The following is a 20,332-nucleotide window of genomic DNA, read 5'->3' on the forward strand; positions in this document are numbered from 1 at the left end:
CCTTCAAAGCAGGAGGGGCACCAAAACCCCCAGAGAGCACAGTCAGCAGGAAAAGTCAGGTCCAGTGTCAGGTTTAGCCCGGTAGAAGCAAAGGGGAGAGGAATGGAAGGTGAGGGAAGGGGCAACATGTGAAACTCCAGAGCAGCCTGACAGGGCTGGGATGCTTTGGGGCCCCTCCTCACAACACACCCCCAAACCACAGCACACCAGGGACACGGGGGCACCTCACTCATCACACCCCACCTCTCCAAAGCTTTGCTCACATCTTCAGCCCTCCCTGACATGCACCACCAACTCCAGACTTTGCCCTCTAATACTCACAATTCAAACCTGCTGCCAAGGTCAGATGGACACGGTCCCAAGGACAGGACATGCAATCACAGAATTCCACAAAGCAATGTCCGCACCATGACACAAGAGGAAATAGGAGCCTACTGAACAATCACTATGAATTATAATTTTTTATTCTCAGGTACAGGATGTTACAACTTACAGGTTCAAAGTTAGGAAACCTCATGGCTTGAATGCGGAAGAAGGGAACTGGCATCACAGAGCAGCCAGGGCAAAAAGGGATGGAGCCCCATTGGCTCTTTATTTATTGTATTTCTTCAGGAGGTCAAGAAATGAAATTTAAATGACCAAGTACCTTGTCATGAAAATTTCAGAAATCCAGGTGGACCATAGGAATGGAACCGGACCAGCCTGAAATCAACCTGAAGAGCCGCAAGGCTTCCAGATCCTCTCTTTTCATCTCAATCACAATTCCAGGGGATGAGCTCTCTTTCATCCCTCAAGAATTGCTCCAAAGGACTATGACCTTTCCAAGTTGATGGAGAGTGACCTCCCCAGGACATCAAATGACACCCTCAGCATTTCTGGGTGCGACACAATGACTGAGGGACATCCAGTGACGCAGAAGAAGAGGGGGCCCAGTCAGCACAAAGCACCCACAAACCACAGCACACGAGGGCCACAAAATCACCTCACTGATGACATCACACCTCTCCTGGGCTTTGTTGTTTTTTCAGCCCTCATTGACACACATCAAACCCTCCAACCCTCCCAAATCCCAACTCCTCAAAGCTGCCGCCAGCTGACAGGGCTGGGCCAAGGCTGTGCCGCCCCTGTGGGAGCAGCATAAAAGCCGGCCCAGCGCCTCTCTCCCTGCCACGCTTCTCCTCAAGCCTTCTCCTTCTTTCTCTGCCCACCACCAGGTGAGCCTCCAGCCCCTCACAACCCCCTCCTGCTCCTGCCACACCGCCCCCCTGGCCCCTCTCTGCCAGCACGCTCGGACCCAGCCTCAGCAGCCCTCATGCCTCCCCACAGCCCCACACCAGCCTCCCCACTGACCAGCCCTCCTGCAACACCGCCCCGAGCACCCCCACCGCCCCCACCTGCCTCACACCCCTCTCTGCTCTCACCTTCTCTCACTTTCTCTTGCCTGCCCTCCCAGGGCCCCTCCACACCACACCCATGGCCTGCTACGACCTCTGCCGCCCCTGCGGACCCACCCCGCTGGCCAACAGCTGCAACGAGCCCTGTGTCAGGCAGTGCCAGGACTCCACCGTCCTCATCCAGCCCTCCCCCGTCCGCGTCACCTTCCCAGGGCCCATCATGACCTCCTTCCCCCAGAGCTCCTTCGTTGGATCCACCGCAGGGGCTGCCCTGGGCACGGAGCTCAACGTCCAGGGACAGCCCATCTCCGGTGGCTTTGGCTACGGCCTGGGCTATGGCCGTGGCTTTGGCTACGGCCTGGGAGGCCTGGGCTGCTCCGGCACCTGCTGAGGGTCCTCCCCACCACAGCTGACACCCCCTGCACCTGCCCTTCTCACTCTTGCACCAATATCTCCTGCAAGCAAAGCACCTCGCCTGATGGTCGCCCTACTTGCACCTCACACCGCATCCCTCCCGTAGCCGCCTCCTCTCTCGTCACTTGTTTCACTCAATAAAGTTCTCCTGCATCAAAACCTGAGACGCCTCTGCCTCCTTTATTCTACCAGGGCTTTTCCAACTTCACCCCCTACACAGCCAGGCCTCAACAGGCCAGCGGGGTGGGTGGAAAAGGGCCACAAGGCCACTCCTAGGAAATATCTCATCTGTACCACCAGCAGCACTGACTGGCTCTTGAGGGTCTGTCACAAAGTTACACCAGCCCATCACTCATTACAGGGAGGCTTTGACATGACAACACTCCCTGGGACACCCCAACCCTTTGCTCCCACCCCAAACATCTCCAGTCCCTCTTACACCATCTCCCCTCACAGACACGCCCCAGGACCACCCACACAAGGCCCCATGTCCTGGTCCCCTTGTGCTCCAAGGACCTTGGGGAACCCATGCAGGCTGTCCAGCTCACCATCCACCCTTCCACAGGGTCCTCAGCTCACCCAGCTCTGGGCCCTTGTTGCACTGTCCCTCTGGCTGCCCGCTCCCCATTCCTCCTGCCTGGGAGTCCCCGGGCCAGGATCTCCCCTTGTTGTGGGTCTTCAACTGATCCCTGCTGGAGATGCCCCGGCCACCATCCCCTGCTCACTGCAGGGCCCCACAGGGACCCATTCCGGGGGTCTCTGCACCACCAGCCTCCCTCTCCAGGGGCCCTGCATCACCTGTGCACGTGACCCCAAGCCCCCATCCCTCTGCTCTCACGTCCCACAGCAAGTCCCCTTTGTGAGGTCACCGTCACTGGGCATTCCTCAGGCACAGCCTGGAGACCTTGGAACCAGGGGCAGGGACAAGCCTGGGACCCTGCTGGGGAGATGCAGCTCCTGACAGGCTGCACCGTCACATTCCCTTGTGCCACCTTCCTGCCTCTCTCCTTCCCAGCTTGGACACTGAAATATGGAGTTTTGGGTTGTAAAGATCTTTGGCTGCCCCAAATTGCTTTTCACCAGTGACGTTCCCTCTTTCTCCTCCCTTGATGTGCTTATTTTTTCTCTGTAAAATGGTTCCTGGCAAACAGGTGAGCTCTGGGCTGACACAGGAGCTCAGAGTCGCCAGGGCTGATGACAGCATTAAAATATTCATCAAAAGCCAATTAAAAGAACATCTCTGGAGCAGCTGGAATGCACAGAGCTCCACACACAGCTGGATTCCGGTTTGGTTCAAAGAGGGAGCGTTTGGTGAGGAAAAAAGCCCTTCTCTAAAACCAAAACTAAACATCACCTGCCACTTAGAAAGGAGAGAGGGAATGGGTTGGGATCTGTTTTTATTTCTTGATTTAGTGTAAACAGCACTGCAGAGAAACCTCGTTGGCCTCGTTGACCAACTTGAGCTCATCCTAAAGCCAAGCCTAACCAATAAAAAGACAAATTTCAGTACTCTGTGCTCTTGCAGTCACTCACCTTGGAGTTCATCCAGCTTGACATCATCCATCCTTGGACTGGGGGCAGGATTCCTCCTCCCTGCAGCCTTGCGACGTGTCTGAGCAGCCAGGCCTGGCGGGGTGTCTGCCTCGCCCCTGGGGTGTCTGCCTCACCCCAAACCCGTGCCAGAGACGCTCGTTTCGGGCACAGTCAGCTCACACGGGTTCAAGGGAGCACTGGGAGGAGGCTCAGATCCACGTTGCCCACATTCCTCTCTCCCATCCACCCCGGGAAATCCACGGCCCCTTCCCAAGTTCTCGCCTCCCCATCCTTAGGTGACGCCAAGCAGTGGGATGTGCTGGAGGACACCCTCCAGGTGGCACCTCTTCCAGTGGCTCTCCCAATGGGATTCACATCCCCCCAGCGCCCGGAACAATTCCAAACCCTGTCAGGGAGCAGTGGAATGTTGGTCTCCCTTCAAGAGGCCTGGACTTGACCATACCCAATATGATGATGGCAAGGACATTCCCAGGCAGCAAGTTCTCCCAATTCCATGAATTGCAAGTCTAGGAATATCTGTGGCCACCACTGCCATCCCCATCCCATCCCTCCGTGTTTGGAAAACTGTCCCATGTTTTTAGATAATTCCCGTTGCCAAAGGGCTGCACGCTGGTGGGAAGCAACCCCCAATCCTACAAAAACTGGCATGGGCTCTGCTGCAGGACAGGACCTGGAAAGAGGGTCACTGGGAGTTAAAAAAGAGCCACAAAGCTGGAATTCTATGGGAGAGGGATGCTCAGAGCTGGGGGGGTCTCACCTGGGCTCCTGGAGCTGCAGCTGCGAAGCCCCATCTCGAGCCAGCTTCCACCTGGGAATTCCATACCCACCTGCCCCCCTTTCCTGGGAGGGATGGGGAGGGCAGAGCAGGGAGTGGGGCTGGACCCAAAACCCAACCAGTCCCAGAGAAATAGGTCACCACGGGGAAGCTTCGTTTTGGGAACGACGGCGTCAGGCGGAGCGGCGGGACGGCATCTCCGACGGGATCCGACCGAGCCACCCGAGCTTCATCCTACTGGAAGGTCCTGGGATGTCCTCTGGATCACACAGACGCCCTGCCCAGATGAGCTAATGGGTCTGCTCCAGGCTTTCATCCTTGAATCCCAAGACCTTGTGAGATGCTATCTGGGCTGATATTTGATGAGCAAGCGAGTCCTGTTCCATCCCGTGCGGTCACCGCGACTTCAGCCCTTTCCCTTGTGATCTTCCCTCGTGCTCCAATGTTTTTTTTGGTCATTAGCTCTGGAATTAGCATGTTTAAGCCTCCAAAATTACCATATTTAATGCAGCACCGTGGTTATTCGGGTGCTGTCGCAGCAGCTCTGGCTGCGCCGCCTCCCAGCAATTCCTTGGCTGGAACAGGGGTTATCCCTAAATAGTCTCCAAAGGAGGCAGCAGGAAGGTCTTATCCTCCCACCAGCACCCGGAAAACCTTCCTTAGCTTTTTTGTCCCATCCCTGGAAGTTCTCAAGGCTGGGTTGGACAGGGCTCGGAGCAAACTGGTCTAGTGGGAGGAATGAGATGATTTTGAAAGGTCCCTTCCAACCCCAAACCCTTTTATTCCGTAATTTTACCCCGGAGTGAGGTGGAAATGTGGATTGTGACTCATCCCAACATCCATGTGAGGTTTTTTTCCTGCCAAACCTCGGTGTCTCGTGGAAGATGCAGGACAGACATGGAGAAGGAGCTTCAGCGCTCCATCCTCGGCTCCCTGTGGGAGACCAGCCAGGGAATCCCGTGGCATGGAAGGGGGGAATAAAACCAGGACTGAAGTCGCTCCTGGGAGTGGGATTTTGGAGCTGGGAAAGGCCTGGGAGGGGTGGGAACTCAGCCAGCTGGGAATGAGGACTGACACTTCCACGGGACACAGGGATAAGGTGACATCTTTTAATGTGCAGGGGGAAAAAAATTACACCCCTCCCAACTTCCAGGAAAGGGGTCCCCAAGGATTCAGTTTTCCCTGCGACTTTCCCAAAGGAAAAGGGCACATTTCCAGGTCTCACCCGGGAGAGAAGGCAGGAAAAAGCTGTGATATTCTACTACTCCTCTACACTGGGGCCATCCAGGGCTTTGAGGGGGAAAAGTGAGAATTCCTGGCCGGGTCTCCCTTAATTCCACTTTCAGATTCTAATTTAGAGCAAAGGCCCTGCCTTTGCCTCAAGGAAATCCCGAAGGAAATGCCGGCTGGAAGTGGGGGTGGGGGGGATGCCTTACAAACCCTCCCCCACCACGGGAAAGCTCTGCTCATTTTTAATCTCAGCTTAAGTGCATTACAGATGATTAAAACCCGTTCTCATCAAAATCCCCTTTGACGAGCCCCTTTGAGGGAAGGGGGGAACTGGGCACCCCTTTTCCCTTCCCTGAGCCCCCTTTCCTGCCCCTGCACCCCCTTCCCTGCCCCTGCTCCCCTTCCCGTTCCTTCCTTGAATCCCTTTCCCTTCCCTGCACCCCCTGCCCTGAGTCCCTTTACCTGTCCCTGCACCCCCTTGTAGCCCCTCCCCATCTCCCCTTCCCTGTCCTTGCACCCCCTTTTCCTTCCCCCGCACCCCATTCCTTCTCCTGAATCCCCTTCCCTGCTCCTACACCTCGCTCCCTTCCCCCTTCCCTGTTCATTGCTTACCCTTCCCTTCCCTTCATCTCCTTTTCCCCGCTTTTTCCCCCTGACCCTTCCTTCCTCACATCTCCTCCCCTCAGCCCTCTTCCCTTCCCTGCACCCCATTCCCTGCTCCTGCACCCGGGCAGGGACTACATTTCCCGACAAGCCACGCGGCAGCGCCCGGTGACGGCGGCGGAAGCGGCCGAACCCAGCCGAGCCCCCTCCGAGCCGACCCGAACCCAGCCGAGCGCACCCGAACTCACCCCAGTGCACCCGAACTCACCCGAGCGCAGCCGAGCCCCGTCCGAGCGGTTCCGAGCGCAGCCGAGCACCTCCCGAGCGGTTCCGAGCGCAGCCGAGCGGCCCCGAGCGCAGCCGAGGGTGAGACGCGCCCCCCGCCCCATTAAAGGGCCATTTGGGGGTTTAGGAGCACCCCCAAACTGGGGGGTCGGGGGGGAATAGAAGCGGGAGGGGTCCCCAAAGTGGGGGGGGCAGGAGGGCAGGGGGGTGGGAGGCGCAGCGGGAGGAGGGGGGTGCAGGAGTGGGATTTGGGGGGCGGAGGGGATTAGGACAGGGTGCAGAGCTGGGATTTGGGGTGCAGGGCGCACACCTGGGTGCAGACTTGGTTTTGGGATGGAAACCTGGGGTTTGGGGTGCAGGGGAGGTTTGGGGTGCACGCGTGGGTGCACAGCTGGGATTTGGGGTGCACAGCTGGGACTTGGGATACAGGGAGCACACCTGGGTGCAGTCTTGGGTTTTGGGGTGGAAACCTGGGGTTTGGGGCGTAGGGGAGGTTTGGGGTGCATACGTGGGTGCAGAGCTGGGGTTTGGGGTGCAGGAGAGGCATGAGGAGCAAAACTGGGACTTGGGGTGCAGGAGGAGACCTGGGGTGCAGGAAGGGATTTGGGGTGCAGGGAATTATTTGGGGTGCAGCCCTGGGGGTGCAGAAAGAGACTTGGGGTGCAGGGAGGGATTTGTGGGGGCAGCCCTGGGGTACAGAGGGTGATTTGGGGGTGCAGGGGTTGATTTGGGGGTGATTTGAGGGTGCAGGGGGAGCTTTGGGGTCCAGCCCTGAGGTTGATTTGGGGGCTCAGGGGGAGATTTGGGGCACAGCCCTGGAGGTGATTTGGGGTTACAGGGGGTGATCTGGGGGTGCAGGGGGAGCTTTGGGGGTGATTTGGGGGGTACAGAGGGTGATTTGGGGGTGCAGGTGTTGATTTGGGGGTGATTTGAGGGTGTAGGGGGAGATTTGGGGTCCAGCCCTGGGGGTGATTTGGGGGTGCAGGGCGTGATTTGGGGTCCAGCCCTGAGGTTGATTTGGGGGCTCAGGGGGAGATTTGGGGCACAGCCCTGGAGGTGATTTGGGGTTACAGGGGGTGATCTGGGGGTGCAGGGGGAGATTTGGGGGTGATTTCGGGAGTACAGAGGGTGATTTGGGGGTGCAGGGGTTGATTTGGGATGGGAGAGGTGATTTGAGGCACAGCCCTGGGGGTGATTTGGAAGTGCAGGGGTTGATTTGAGGGTTCAGGAGGAGATTTGGGGCCCAAGCATGGGGGTGATTTGGGGGTACAGGGAGTGATTTGGGGGTGCAGGGGGTGATTTGGGGGTGCAGGGGGTGATTTGGGGTTGATTTGGGGATGCAGGGGGAGATTTGGGGGTGCAGGGGTGATTTGGGGCCTAGCCCTGGGGGTGATTTGGGGGTGCAGGGGGAGATTTAGGGGTGCAAGGGGTGATTTGCGGCACAGCCCTGGGGGTGATTTAGGAGTGCAGGGGGTGATTTGGGAGTGATTTGGGGGTGCAGAGGTGATTTGGGGTCCAGCCCTGGGGGTGATTTGGGGCCCAGCCCTGGGGGTGATTTGGGGGTGCAGGGGGAGATTTGGGAGTGATTTGGGGTGCAGAGGTGATTTGGGGTCCAGCCCTGGGGGTGATTTGGGGGTGCAGGGGGTGATTTGGAGGTGCAGGGGGTGATTTGGGGCCCAGCCCTGGGGGTGATCTGGGGGTGCAGGGGGAGATTTGGGGGTGCACGGGTTGATTTGGGGGTGATTTTGGGGGTGCAGGGGGAGATTTGGGACCCAGCCCTGAGGCTGCAGCCGCCCCTCCCACTCGTCCCAGGTGTCCCCACGTGGCAGGTCTGGCCCCGGGGCCCGGGTGCCACCTCCGCTGTCCCCACCTGCCGACTGCGGGTGCCACGTCAGAGCCCGCCCCTCCCCGCCCCTCCCCTCCCGCTTCCCTTCTCCCAGAAACACCCAAAAACCGCCCCAGAAAATGCCCCCCCCCGCGTCCCCCCGCAGGACCTGGCCATGACAGAGGTGACCAAGCGCATCCTGGTGACGGGGGGCACCGGCCTGGTGGGAAAGGCCATCCAGAAGGTGGTGGAAGATGGGGAGGGGCGGCCGGACGAGCGTTGGATCTTCGTGTCCTCCCGGGACGCCGACCTGACGTGAGTCGGGATTTTCCTCGGGATCCCCCACGACCTGCTCTGGTGAACCCCAAAATATCCCATCCCAGGATTGGGTTTTGCCTTGGAAACCCCCCCTCAATCTGCCACAGACCCCTGAAATCTCTCCTCCCAGGAATGAGTTTTTCCTTGGAATGCCCACAATCTGCTCTGTTGACCCCACAGAACCTCAAAATATCCCCTCCCAGGACTGGGTTCTTCCTTGGATTCCCATCCCAGGGTTGGGTTTTTCATTGGAATCCCCCCAATCTGCCACAGACCCCTGAAATCTCTCTTCCCAAGAATGAGTTTTTCCTTGGAATGCCCACAGTCTGCTCTGTTGACCCCACAGAACCCCAAAATATCCCATCCCAGGATTGGGTTTTTCCTTGGATTCCCATCTCAGGATTGGGCTTTTCCTTGGAACCCCTCAGTCTGCCACAGACCCCTGAAATCTCTCCTCCCAAGAATGAGTTTGTCCTTGGAATGCCCACAATCTGCTCTGTTGGTGCCACCAAACCCCAATATTTCCCATCCCAGGACTGGGTTTTTCCTTGGAAAAGCCCCAATCTGCTCTGCTGACCTCACTAAATCCCAAAATATCCCATCCCAGGATACAATTTTTCCTTGTAATCCCCACAGTCTGCTCTGTTGACCTCACTGAACCCCAAAATATCCCATCCCAGGACTGGGTTTTTCCTTGGATTCCCATCCCAGGATTGGGTTTTTCCTTGTAATCCCCACAATCTGCTCTGTTGACCCCACAGAACCTCAAAATATCCCATCCCAGGATTGGGTTTTTCCTTGGATTCCCATCCCAGGGTTGGGTTTTTCCTTGGAACCCCCCAGTCTGCCACAGACCCCTGAAATCTCTCCTCCCAAGAATGAGTTTGTCCTTGGAATCCCCATAGTCTGCTCTGTTGACCCCACAGAACCCCAAAATCTCTCCTCCCAAGAATGAGTTTTTCCTTGTAATCCCCACAATCTGCTCTGTTGACCCCACAGAACCCCAAAATATCCCATCCCAGCATTGGGTTTTTTCCTTGGAATCCTCACAATCTGCCACCAAACCCCAAAATTTCCCACCCCATGATTGGATTTTTCCTCAGAAACCCCACAATCTGCTCTGTTGACCCCAGCAAACACCCCAAAATTTCCCATCCCAAGATTGGGTTTTTCCTTGGATTCCCATCCCAGGATTGGGCTTTTCTTTGGAACACCCCTAGTCTGCCACAGACCCCTGAAATCTCTCCTCCCAAGAATGAGTTTGTCCTTGGAATGCCCACAATCTGCTCTGTTGGTGCCACCAAACCCCAATATTTCCCATCCCAGGATTGGGTTTTTCCTTGGAATCCCCACAGTCTGCTCTGTTGACCCCAACAAATCTCAAAACATCCCATCCCAGGATTGGGTTTTTCCTCGGAAACACCCCAATCTGCCACTGAACCCCAAAATTTCCCCTCCCAAGATTGGGTTTTTCCTTGGAAACCCCACCAGTCACCTCTGTTGACCCCACTGAACCCTAGAATTTCCCATCCCAGGCTTGGGTTTTTCCTCGGATTCCCCTCCCAGGATTGGGTTTTCCCTCAGATTCCCATCCCAGGATTGGGTTTTTCCTCAGATTCCCATCCTAGGATTGGGTTTTCCCTCAGATTCCCATCCCAGGATTGGGTTTTTCCTCAGATTCCCATCCCAGGATTGGGTTTTCCCTCAGATTCCCATCCCAGGATTGGGTTTTTCCTCAGATTCCCCTCCCAGGATTGGGTTTTTCCTCAGATTCCCCTCCCAGCTTTGGGTTTTTCCTCAGAAACGCCCCGACCTGCTCCGTTGACCCCCCCAGAGCTCCCAAATTTCCCCTTCCAGGAGCAGCTCCGAGACCAAGGCCCTGTTTGAGAGGCACCGGCCCACCCACGTCATCCACTTGGCCGCCATGGTCGGCGGCCTCTTCAAGAACATCCGCTCCAACCTGGATTTCTGGGTGAGCCCACGGAAAACCGGCACCGTCGGGATCCCCGGGATGGGGGATATGGGGACGCAGGGATAGGGGGGCTCGTTCTGCTTCCAGAGCCAAGAGCTCCGGTGGCTCCGGGAGTTATTAACGAGCCGCCGCTCGCCAGGCGACGAAGGGATTCGGGGAATCTCCCAAATCCCGCAATCCCGACAAATCTCTCCTTTCCCAGAGGACAAACATCCACATCAACGACAACGTCCTGCACTCGGCCCACGAGATGGGGGTGGAGAAGGTGGTCTCCTGCCTCTCCACCTGCATCTTCCCAGACAAGACCACGTATCCCATCGATGAGACCATGGTGAGCGCTCCCGTCCCCGCATGACATTCCAGGGAACGTCCCTTCCCCGCTTAACGCTCCGCTCCCGTATTCCCAGATCCACAACGGGCCCCCTCACAGCTCCAACTTCGGCTACTCCTACGCCAAGAGGATGATTGACATCCAGAACAGGTGAGGGAGCGACACACAGGAGCCCCTTCCCAGGGTGGAAGCACCCCTTGGTTATCGAGGCAACGGGAATCCCGTGGGATTCCCGGGATTTAAACGGCGCCGGGGCGGAAGCTGGGGAGAGATACCTGGGATCGGCGGGTGAAGGTGCTGCTGGCTGGGGTCTCGTGGGGCCGTTCCAGTGGCTGATATCCCACCCCTGCTGCCATCCAGGGGTTATTCCGAGCAGCACGGCCGGCGCTTCACCGCCGTCATTCCCACCAACGTCTTCGGGCCGCACGACAACTTCAACATCGAGGACGGCCACGTCCTGCCGGGGCTCATCCACAAGGTCCACCTGGCCAAACGTGAGGGTGGCAGCGCTCCTGGGGGGGTTTTTTTTTGGGAAGGGTTTTCCCAGACTCTCCACCTGCTCCGCGAGGTGGTGACGGCCGCGCTCCTTCCTCCCGCAGAGTCCGGCTCCGCTCTGACCGTGTGGGGAACGGGAAAGCCCAGGAGGCAGTTCATCTACTCCCTGGTGGGTGGGGCCTTGGGAAGCAGGGAATGGGGCTGGAAAGGCTGGAATGGGATCCAGAGGGGTCTGAGCCTACCTGGCTTGTCCTGGGCTATCCTCAGGGTTGGGTTCCCTTGGGATGGGAGGGCAAAGCCAGGAGACAGTTCATCATCTGCTCCCTGGGGTGTGGGGCCTTGGGAAGCAGGGAATGGGGCTGGAAAGGCTGGGAGTGGGACCCCAGAGGGGTCTGAGCCCACCTGGTTTGTCCTGGGTTGGGTTCCTTGGGAATGGGAATGCTGGGAACAGCAGTGACCCCCCCAGGGGTTGTCTGCTCTTCCCCCCAGGACCTGGCCCGGCTCTTCCTTTGGGTCCTGCGGGAATACGACGAGGTGGAGCCCATCATTTTGTCAGGTGAACCTCCCCCCCCAGACCTCCCCCTGTCCATCCCCTCTCCAACGAGGGAACAGCCACAATCCCGTCCTTCCCCGCAGTGGGAGAAGAAGACGAGGTGTCCATCCGGGAGGCGGCGGAGGCCGTGGCGGAGGCCATGGATTTCCGGGGAGAGCTCCTCGTATCCTTCACCCGGGAGGGCTCCTGGGGGGGATCCCACGCTCCACCAGGACACGGTGGGGGCAAAGCAACGCCCGTTTTCCCTCCTTAATCCCTGCCATCCCAGTTTGACCCCAGCAAGGCCGACGGGCAGTTCAAGAAGACGGCCAGCAACGCCAAACTCCGGCGGTACCTGCCCGGCTTCCAGTTCACTCCCTTCAGGAAAGGTGAGGTGGGGACATGGAGGTCCTGCCTCTGCCAGCCTTGGGGCCATCAGGGTGGTCCATCCTTCGGGATGAGGGTGGTGGAACACTGGCACGGGGTGTCCAGGGAGGTTGGTGGTTTCTCCGTCCCTGGGAAGTGTCCAAGGTCAGGTTGGATGGGGCTTGGAGCAAGCTGGGATAGTGGGAGGTGTCTCCTTGCACAGTGGTTGGATGAGATGACCTGAAAGAGTCCCTTCCAATCCAGCCCATTCCATGATTCTGTGAAGAAAATCTGTTCCCAAATCCCCAAACCCATCCCATGATTCTGACCAAAATCTGTCCCCAAATCCTCAAACCTGTCCCATGATTCTGACCAAAATCCATTCCCAAATCCCCAAACCCACCCCCTGATTCCCTGACCAAAATGCACTCCCAAATCCCCAAACCCATCCCATGATTCTGGGACCAAAATCCATTCCCAAATCCCCAAACCCATCCCATGATTTTATGACCAAAATCTGTCCCCAAACCCATCCCATGATTCTGTGACCAAAATCCATTCCCAAACCCATCCCATGATTCCATGACCAAAATCCATTCCCAAATCCCATCCCATGATTCTGTGACCAAAATCCATTCCCAAATCCCCAAACCCATCCCATGATTTTATGACCAAAATCTGCTCCCAAATCCCCAAACCCATCCCATGATTCCCTGACCAAAATCTGCTCCCAAATCCCCAATTCCATTCCATGATTCCATGACCAAAAATCCATCCCAAACCCCCAAACCCACCCCATGATTTTATGACCAAAATCTCTTTTCAAGTCCCATCCCATGATTCTGTGACCAAAATCTGCTCCCAAATCCCCAAACCCATCCCATGATTCCGTGACCAAAATCCCTTCTCAAATCCCCAAACCCATCCCATGATTCTGTGACCAAAATCCATTCCCAAATCCCCAATCCCATCCCATGATTCTGTGACCAAAATCTGTCCCCAAACCCATCCCATGATTCTGTGACCAAAATCCATTCCCAAACCCATCCCATGATTCCATGACCAAAATCCATTCCCAAATCCCATCCCATGATTCTGTGACCAAAATCCATTCCCAAATCCCCAAACCCATCCCATGATTTTATGACCAAAATCTGCTCCCAAATCCCCAAACCCATCCCATGATTCCCTGACCAAAATCCATCCCCAAACCCATCCCATGATTTTATGACCAAAATCCATCCCAAATCCCATCCCACGATTCTATGACCAAAATCTGCTCCCAAACCCATCCCATTTTATGACCCAAATCCATTCCCAATCCCACCTTCTCCCTCCGCAGCCGTGAAGGAAACCTGCGCCTGGTTCGACGCCAACTATGCAGACGCCAGGAAGTGACGGCACCGGGATCACCGGGATCATCCTCTTCCAACTCAGGGTTGTCCTTTGCTGGGGCAGAGGACGGGGCTGGGGGGGTGACAGGGACAATTCCAAAGGGAAAAAAACCAGGAGCCCAGAGAGCAGCTCCCACATTCCTGCCCTGTGCCGGGAGCGGCGCGGGACGCCCAGGGCAGGGAGGGGCGGGAAGGTCGGAGTATCCCAAAGGGATCCCAACTTAGGTGGTAGGAAGGAGCCACCGTGGTGGTGTCCAAGAGGATGGTGAGCTGTTAATGAGCTGCGCTAATTACCCGGAATTAGGCCTAATAACGGGAAGGGGATCGGGATTCCACGGCGCAGGGACGGCAGCCAAGGGATTCGCTGCCGGCTCTTGGCACATGGGGATGATCCCATGGGATAAGGGGGGACCAGAGTGGGAAAGACTCCAGCTGGAAACGTGGCGTTTATTAAAATATATGCAAATAACCAAATATATGCAAATAACCTAAAACTGGTGGGATGAGGAGCCTCTGCCCCGAACCCACATCCAACGGCATCCTCGTGTTCTCTGCCAGGATCTGGGAGAGCCAAAAAAAAAAAAAAAGGAAGGGGGTTTAAAAGCCCCTCAGGGAGGAGGTGGAGGGTCAAAAGCAGGGGATGAATCCATGGCCGAGCTGCTGCCGGAGGCGTGGATGTGGCACAAGTCCTTCCCGGGAATGGCTTTCTTCCGGCATCGCTGCCCGGCCCTGGTGAGCGCCTGGCACAGGGAGCGTGGGGACAGCAGGGACCTGCAGGGGACACACCCGTCAGCCCCCCCAGGAGGCCACAGCCCACGCTGGGGTGACACCAGGCCCTGGGGAAGGGATGGCCCAGGTGGTTGGAGCTCACGTGGTGGCCCTCGGGATGCAGGGATTGGGCTCCCGGCGCTTCCTGGCGTCCGTGACCGGCTCCGGCGTCGCCTGGTGGGGAAGAAAGGGTTTAGGAGGCCCTTCCAACCCATCCTGTGATTCTGTGGCCAAAATCTACTCCCAAATCCCCAAACCCACCCCATGATTCCCTGACCAAAATCTGCTCCCAAATCCCCAAACCCGTCCCATGATTCCATGACTAAAATCCATTCCCAAATCCCCAAATCTATCCCATGATTCCTTGACCAAAATCCATTCCCAAATCCCCAAACCCATCCCATGATTCTGTGACCAAAATCCATTCCCAAATCCTCAAACCCATCCCATTATTTTATGACCAAAATCCATTCCCAAATCCCCAAACCCATCCGGTGATTCTGTGGCCAAAATCCACTCCCAAATCCCCAAACCCATCCCATGATTCCCTGATCAAAATTCATTCCCAAATCCATTCCCAATCCCATCCCATGATTCCCTGACCGAAATCCATTCCCAATCCCCAAACCCATCCCATGATTCTGTGACCAAAATCCATTCCCAGATCCATTCCCAAAACCCCAATCCCATCCTATGATTCCCTGACCAAAATCCACTCCCAAATCCCTAAACCCATCCCATGATTCCGTAACCAAAACCCATTCCCGAAGAGCAGGTTTTTGAGGGACAACCCCAATTTGGGGACATCCCATCCAGCACCACTTACCCCACGCGAGCTCCACGTCGTCCTCCGGCCACCAGGAACAGGTGACACCCATCCTACGGAGCCGGGAATGTCCTGGGGCTGCTCCGGGTACGAGGGCTCTGGAAGAACATGGAGACACCTCCCAGTGCTCCAGGCGGAGGTTGGGGACACTTGGAATGGTGCCACGTGCCCTGGCAGAGCTTGGGGACGCTCTGGGATGACACTGGATGGGGGGACATGCCAGGGTGTTGGATCCGTGTCCTGGATCCCCACATCTCCCACAGCATGGTCACCTCGCACGCAGCTCATCTCCATCCTGTCCAGCTCCTCCTGGAGCAGCTCCAGGTCGCATTCCCTGCGTGGGAAGAAGGAAAATTGGCTCCTATGTCACCACCACGATGGTCTGTGAGCAGCTCTCCAGCCTCTCCACCCCCTTCTCCCAGCAGGAACAGGGCAGGGAGCTGGGATGAGGTGCCCCAAATCCGTAGGGAAGCCACCAAGATGTCCATCAAGGTGGACAATCGAGGTGTGTCCTGTCCCTTCCTGGGAACCTCTGCCAGGAGGCTCCAGGATGGGACACCCAGGATGGGACATCTGAGCAGAAACAGGGCAGGGAGCTGGGATGAGGTGCCCAAAATCCATGGGAAAGCCATCAAGGTGTGTCCTGTCCCTTCCCAGGAACCTCTGCCAGATGTCTCCAGGATGGGACACCAAGGATGAGACACCAAAGATGGGACACTCAGGATGGGACATCCAGGGTGGGACACTCAAGCAGAAATAGGTGTCCAAAATCCATGGGAAAGCCATCAAGGTTTGACCTGTCCCTTCCCAGGAACCTCTGCCAGATGGTTCCAGGATGGGACATCCAAGGATGGGACACTAAGGATGGGATTTCTGAGCAGAAATTGGGCAGGGAGCTCGGGTGAGGTGCCCAAAATCCATGGGAAAGTCATCAAGGTGTGACCTGTCCCTTCCCAGGAACCTCTGCCAGATGGTTCCAGGATGGGACATCCAAGGATGGGACACTAAGGATGGGATTTCTGAGCAGAAATTGGGCAGGGAGCTCGGGTGAGGTGCCCAAAATCCATGGGAAAGTCATCAAGGTGTGACCTGTCCCTTCCTGGGAACCTCTGCCAGATGGTTCCAGGATGGGACACCAAGGACAAGACACCAAAGATGGGACACCCAGAGTGGGACACCCAGAGTGGGACATCCAAGCAGAAATAGGTGCCCAAAATCCATGGGAAAGCCATCAAGGTGTGTCCTGTCCCTTCCCAGGAACCTCTGCCAGGTGGCTCCAGGATGGAACATCCAGGATGGAACACCAAGGATGGGATTTCTGAGCAGAAACAGGGCAGGGAGCTGGGATGAGGTGCCCAAAATCCATGGGAAAGCCATCAAGGTGTGTCCTGTCCCTTCCCAGGAACCTCTGCCAGGTGGCTCCAGGATGGGACATCTGGGAGGAGACATCAAAGATGGGACACCCAGAGTGGGACATCCAAGCAGAAATAGGTGCCCAAAATCCACAGGAAAGCCATCAAGGTGTGTCCTTGTCCCTTCCTGGGAACCTCTGCCAGATGTCTCCAGGATGGGACACCAAGGACGAGACACCAAAGATGGGACACCCAGAGTGGGACACCCAGAGTGGGACATCCAAGCAGAAATAGGTGCCCAAAATCCATAGGAAAGCCATCAAGGTGTGTCCTGTCCCTTCCCAGGAACCTCTGCCAGGTGGCTCCAGGATGGGACATCTGGGAGGAGACATCCAAGCAGAAACAGGGCAGGGAGCTGGGATGAGGTGCCCAAATTTCATAGGAAAGCCATTAAGATGTTTGTCCTGTCCCTTCCCGGGAACCTCTGCCAGGTGTCTCCAGGATGGAACATCCAAGGATGGGACACTAAGGATGGGATTTCTGAGCAGAAATTGGGCAGGGAGCTCGGGTGAGGTGCCCAAAATCCATGGGAAAGCCATCAAGGTGTGTCCTGTCCCTTCCTGGGAACCTCTGCCAGGTGGCTCCAGGATGGGACTTCCAGGATGGGACACCCAGGGTGGAATGCCCAGGACAGGTCCCACGTGCTCCCAAGGGTGCCACGCCCACCCCCTCAACCCTCTCCTACCTCTCCGGGGTGGAGGTGAGCCGGTGAGGGATTTTTTCCCGGGAAACCGCCGGCCGGATCCCTCTGGATGCCACCAGCTGCTGTCCTGCAGGACAACAGGAGGGTGGGAGAGGGCAGAGCACCCCCAGGGTGGTGTGTCCCCATCCAGGCGTCCCCACACCCGTCCCCACCTGCCACAGCAAGGGCCAGGAGAGCAGAGAGCTCCGGGATTCCGAAGGCGCTGGCAGCCAGGAAAAGGAGGAGGAGGAGGAGGATCAGCCAGAGCAGCGCCAGCACCAGGAGAAGAACCAGCAGCGCCGAGTAGGAGCCGGGTGGGATGAAGGTGGAGGTGGCACTTGGGCTCTGACCTGTGGGATGGGATGGAAAAACCTGGAATTGGCACCCACCGGCTCCCATCCGCGTTCCAGCCCCTGTTCCCGCTCACCATCCGGGTTGGGAACGGCCTTGAGGCGCTCCAGGTGGTTTTCCAGCCGGCTCCGTGTGTCCTCCAAGGCCTCCAACGTCAGCTCCAGGCTCTGGTTGAGCCTCTGCAGCTTCTCCATCACCTCCTGAAGGACCAGGGCACTCTCTGCAGGTGGGAAAGATGGATAGGGTGGTGGGATGAGCCTGGGAAAGTGAAAAAAAGCTGGGAATGGGGTTTGCTGGGTTCCCACCTCGTCGGGGATAAACATCCCGAGGTCTTTCCTGCTCCAGAGGGAGGTGGGATGGGAAAACCCGGTGTCCTTCCTGGAGCTCTGCGGCCCCCTGGCTGCTCCCATTCCCTGTGGAGGAGGGATAAGAGGTTGGATCAATCCCAAGGTGGGGCAGGGGGATTCTCAGCATCCTTGGATCAATCCCAAACCCAGGGGGATGTCTCAGCATCCTTGAGCCAATCCCAAGGCAGGGGATGTCTCAGCATCCTTGAGCCAATCCAAAGGTGGGATATGGGGAATTCTCAGCATCCTTGGATCAATCCCAAGGTGGGACATGGGGATGTCTCAGAATTCCTTGGATCAATCCCAAGGTGGGATATGGGGATGTCTCAGCATCCCTGGATCAATCCCAAATCCAGGGGGATTCTCAGCAGCCTTGGATCAATCCCAAGGTGGGATATGGGGATGGCTCAGCATCCTTGGATCAATCCTAAGGTGGGATATGGGGATGTCTCAGCATCCCTGGATCAATCCCAAACTCAGGGGGATTTTTAGCATCCTTGGATCAATCCCAAGGTGGGACAGGGGGATGTCTCAGCATCCGTGGATCAATCCCAAAGTGGGATATGGGGATGTCTCAGCATCCTTGGATCAATCCCAAAGTGGGACATGGGGATGTCTCAGCATCCTTGGATCAATCCCAAAGTGGGACATGGGGATGTCTCAGCATCCTTGGATCAATCCCAAAGTGGGACAAGGGGATATCTCAGCATGTCTGGATTAATCCCAAGGTGGGATATTATGGGGAATTCTCAACAGCCTTGGATTAATCCCAAGGTGGGATATGGGGACGTCTCAGCATCCTTGGATTAATCCCAAAGTGGGACAGGGGGATTCTCAACATCCTTGGATCAATCCCAAAGTGGGACAGGGGGATGTCTCAGCAGCCTTGGATCAATCCCAAATCCAGGGGGATTCTCAGCAGCCTTGGATCAATCCCAAATCCAGGGGGATTCTCAGCAGCCTTGGATCAATCCCAAATCCAGGGGGATTCTCAGCAGCCTTGGATCAGTCCCAAGGTGGGATATGGGGATGTCTCAGAATTCCTTGGATGAATCCCAAGGCAGGGGATGTCTCAGCATCCCTGGATCAACCCCAAGGTGGGATATGGGGATGTCTCAGCATCCTTGGATCAATCCCAAGGTGGGGGATGTCTCAGCATTCCCGAGCCAGCTCATACCCATCCGGTGGGCGACGTCCTCCAGGAGCTGAACCACGGGGGTCTCATCCAGCGCCAGCCTCATCCAGGTCTCCCCCAGCTCCTCCTGTGGGGAATATTCAGGAAGTTGGTGACGGAGGGTGACCCCAAACCCCTCCCATCCCCCAGGGAGGTGCCCATGGACACCCCAAAACGAGTCCTCAGCCCCCCGGGGTGCTCCCAGTGCAGGGTGGGGGCCCAGAGAGGGGGGAATTTGGGGTGAAAAACACGAAAAAGAGTGTGAGAACCGCCCCAGAACTTGACCTTCACACCCCAAAAAACACCCCCACACCAAGCAAGGCGAGGCCTGGGGTGGGGGGGGTCCCGGGGACCCCCATTTCCCAGCTGGGGGGGGGGGGGGGAGTCCCACCCTGGAGGGTGACAGGAGTCCAGGGGTGACACCTCCCGGGCTGGGGCTTCATCCTGGCACTGGTAGTCACCCGTGGTGTCTTGAGGGGGTCCCCAGTTCCCTGGGGGAGGGTCCCCACCTCCTCTGAGGGGGCAGCGAGGCCCAGCCCCCCCAAAATCCCGGCGCAGAGGAGCAGCAGAGCCCGGGAGCTCCGGGGCAGCATCGTGGGAATGGAGGGGGGGTCCTGTGGGGAGAAGAAGGTTGGGAGAAGCCCCTCAGATCCAGGGACAAATTTTGGGACCCCCTACCCCGAATTTGGGGGACCAATCCCACTGAGGGGACCCCCCCATAGTCCCAGGGGTGCCCATGGGGGGTCCAATGGGAAGAAGAGGGTGGGAAACTCCCCCAAGCCCACGGACAAACTATGGGAACCCCCTCCTAAATTTGGGGGACCCACCCATAGTCCCAGGGGTGGCCAAGGGGGTCCTATAGGGAGAATAGGGTGGGAAACACCCCCCTAAATCGATGGACCCACCCCAGTGAGGGGACCCCCCCATAGTCCCAGGGGTGCCAGCGGGGTCCCGTGGAGAGAAGAGGGTGGGAAACCCCCCCACGCCCACGGACGAACTGTGGGACCCCCGTCCCAAATTTGGGGGACCCCCGATAGTCCAGGGGTGCCCACGAGGGTCCTATGGGGAGAAGAGAGTGGGAAACACCTCCCACGCCCACGGATGAACTGTGGGACCCTCCCCATAGTCCCAGGGGTGCCCGTGGGAGTCCTATAGGGAGAAGAGGGTGGGAAACACCCCCCCACCAAAATCGATGGACAATTTGGGGACCTCCCCACCCCGAATTTGGGGGACCCACCCCACTGAGGGGACCCCCCATAGTCCCAGGGCTGCCGATGGGGGTCC

The 20,332-nt window shown here is 57.3% G+C and overlaps 3 protein-coding genes across 6 annotated transcripts; 2 read left to right on the forward strand and 1 right to left on the reverse strand.

The window, feature by feature from the left end:
• Positions 1 to 889: 889 nt before the first annotated feature.
• LOC135405940 (feather beta keratin-like) lies at positions 890 to 1,785 on the forward strand. The gene is made up of 2 exons (XM_064640457.1): positions 890 to 932; positions 1,454 to 1,785. The coding sequence occupies exons 1-2, from the start codon at positions 890 to 892 to the stop codon at positions 1,783 to 1,785; spliced, it is 375 nt and encodes a 124-aa protein (XP_064496527.1).
• A 6,247-nt stretch (positions 1,786 to 8,032) lies between these two features.
• GFUS (GDP-L-fucose synthase) lies at positions 8,033 to 13,962 on the forward strand. Of its 2 annotated transcripts, XM_064639189.1 has the most exons (10): positions 8,054 to 8,395; positions 10,256 to 10,370; positions 10,573 to 10,701; positions 10,778 to 10,851; positions 11,062 to 11,195; positions 11,301 to 11,365; positions 11,686 to 11,752; positions 11,833 to 11,912; positions 12,018 to 12,117; positions 13,437 to 13,962. In XM_064639189.1, exons 1-10 carry the CDS (start codon positions 8,256 to 8,258, stop codon positions 13,490 to 13,492), a joined length of 960 nt encoding a protein of 319 aa, XP_064495259.1. In that variant the 5' UTR covers positions 8,054 to 8,255; the 3' UTR covers positions 13,493 to 13,962. The 2 variants fall into 2 exon arrangements, with proteins under 2 accessions (XP_064495332.1, XP_064495259.1); XM_064639262.1 differs by lacking the exon at positions 10,778 to 10,851 and having other exon boundaries at positions 8,033 to 8,395; positions 11,062 to 11,179.
• LOC135404230 (protein brambleberry-like) lies at positions 13,916 to 19,926 on the reverse strand. 3 transcript variants are annotated; one of them, XM_064639085.1, is made up of 10 exons: positions 19,510 to 19,922; positions 19,052 to 19,136; positions 17,833 to 17,940; positions 17,604 to 17,747; positions 17,350 to 17,526; positions 17,180 to 17,264; positions 15,355 to 15,416; positions 15,083 to 15,180; positions 14,360 to 14,430; positions 13,916 to 14,259 (listed from the first exon to the last, which is right to left on the reverse strand). In XM_064639085.1, exons 1-10 carry the CDS (start codon positions 19,639 to 19,641, stop codon positions 14,097 to 14,099), a joined length of 1,125 nt encoding a protein of 374 aa, XP_064495155.1. In that variant the 5' UTR covers positions 19,642 to 19,922; the 3' UTR covers positions 13,916 to 14,096. The 3 variants fall into 3 exon arrangements, with proteins under 3 accessions (XP_064495155.1, XP_064495004.1, XP_064495090.1); XM_064638934.1 differs by having other exon boundaries at positions 15,083 to 15,416; positions 19,510 to 19,926; XM_064639020.1 differs by having other exon boundaries at positions 15,083 to 15,416; positions 19,558 to 19,924.
• Positions 19,927 to 20,332: the final 406 nt, after the last annotated feature.

Source organism: Pseudopipra pipra, chromosome 1 (genome assembly GCF_036250125.1).
Source record: "Pseudopipra pipra isolate bDixPip1 chromosome 1, bDixPip1.hap1, whole genome shotgun sequence".
Classification (NCBI taxonomy): Eukaryota; Metazoa; Chordata; class Aves; order Passeriformes; family Pipridae; genus Pseudopipra; species Pseudopipra pipra.

Bases quoted from the DNA above. Each gene is read 5' to 3' on its own strand.
- LOC135405940 (XM_064640457.1), top strand. From the start codon at position 890: ATGACTGAGGGACATCCAGTGACGCAGAAGAAGAGGGGGCCCA. The intron at 933-1,453 runs GTCAGCACAAAG...CTGCCCTCCCAG, and splicing joins GCAGAAGAAGAGGGGGCCCA to GGCCCCTCCACACCACACCC.
- GFUS (XM_064639189.1), top strand. From the start codon at position 8,256: ATGACAGAGGTGACCAAGCGCATCCTGGTGACGGGGGGCACCGGCCTG. The intron at 10,702-10,777 runs GTGAGCGCTCCC...CCGTATTCCCAG, and splicing joins ATCCCATCGATGAGACCATG to ATCCACAACGGGCCCCCTCA. The intron at 12,118-13,436 runs GTGAGGTGGGGA...CTCCCTCCGCAG, and splicing joins GTTCACTCCCTTCAGGAAAG to CCGTGAAGGAAACCTGCGCC.
- LOC135404230 (XM_064638934.1), bottom strand. From the start codon at position 19,641: ATGCTGCCCCGGAGCTCCCGGGCTCTGCTGCTCCTCTGCGCCGGGATT. The intron at 17,265-17,349 runs GTGGGGACGGGT...GTTGTCCTGCAG, and splicing joins CCTGGCCCTTGCTGTGGCAG to GACAGCAGCTGGTGGCATCC. The intron at 15,417-17,179 runs GTAGGAGAGGGT...CTTCCCACGCAG, and splicing joins CTCACCTCCACCCCGGAGAG to GGAATGCGACCTGGAGCTGC.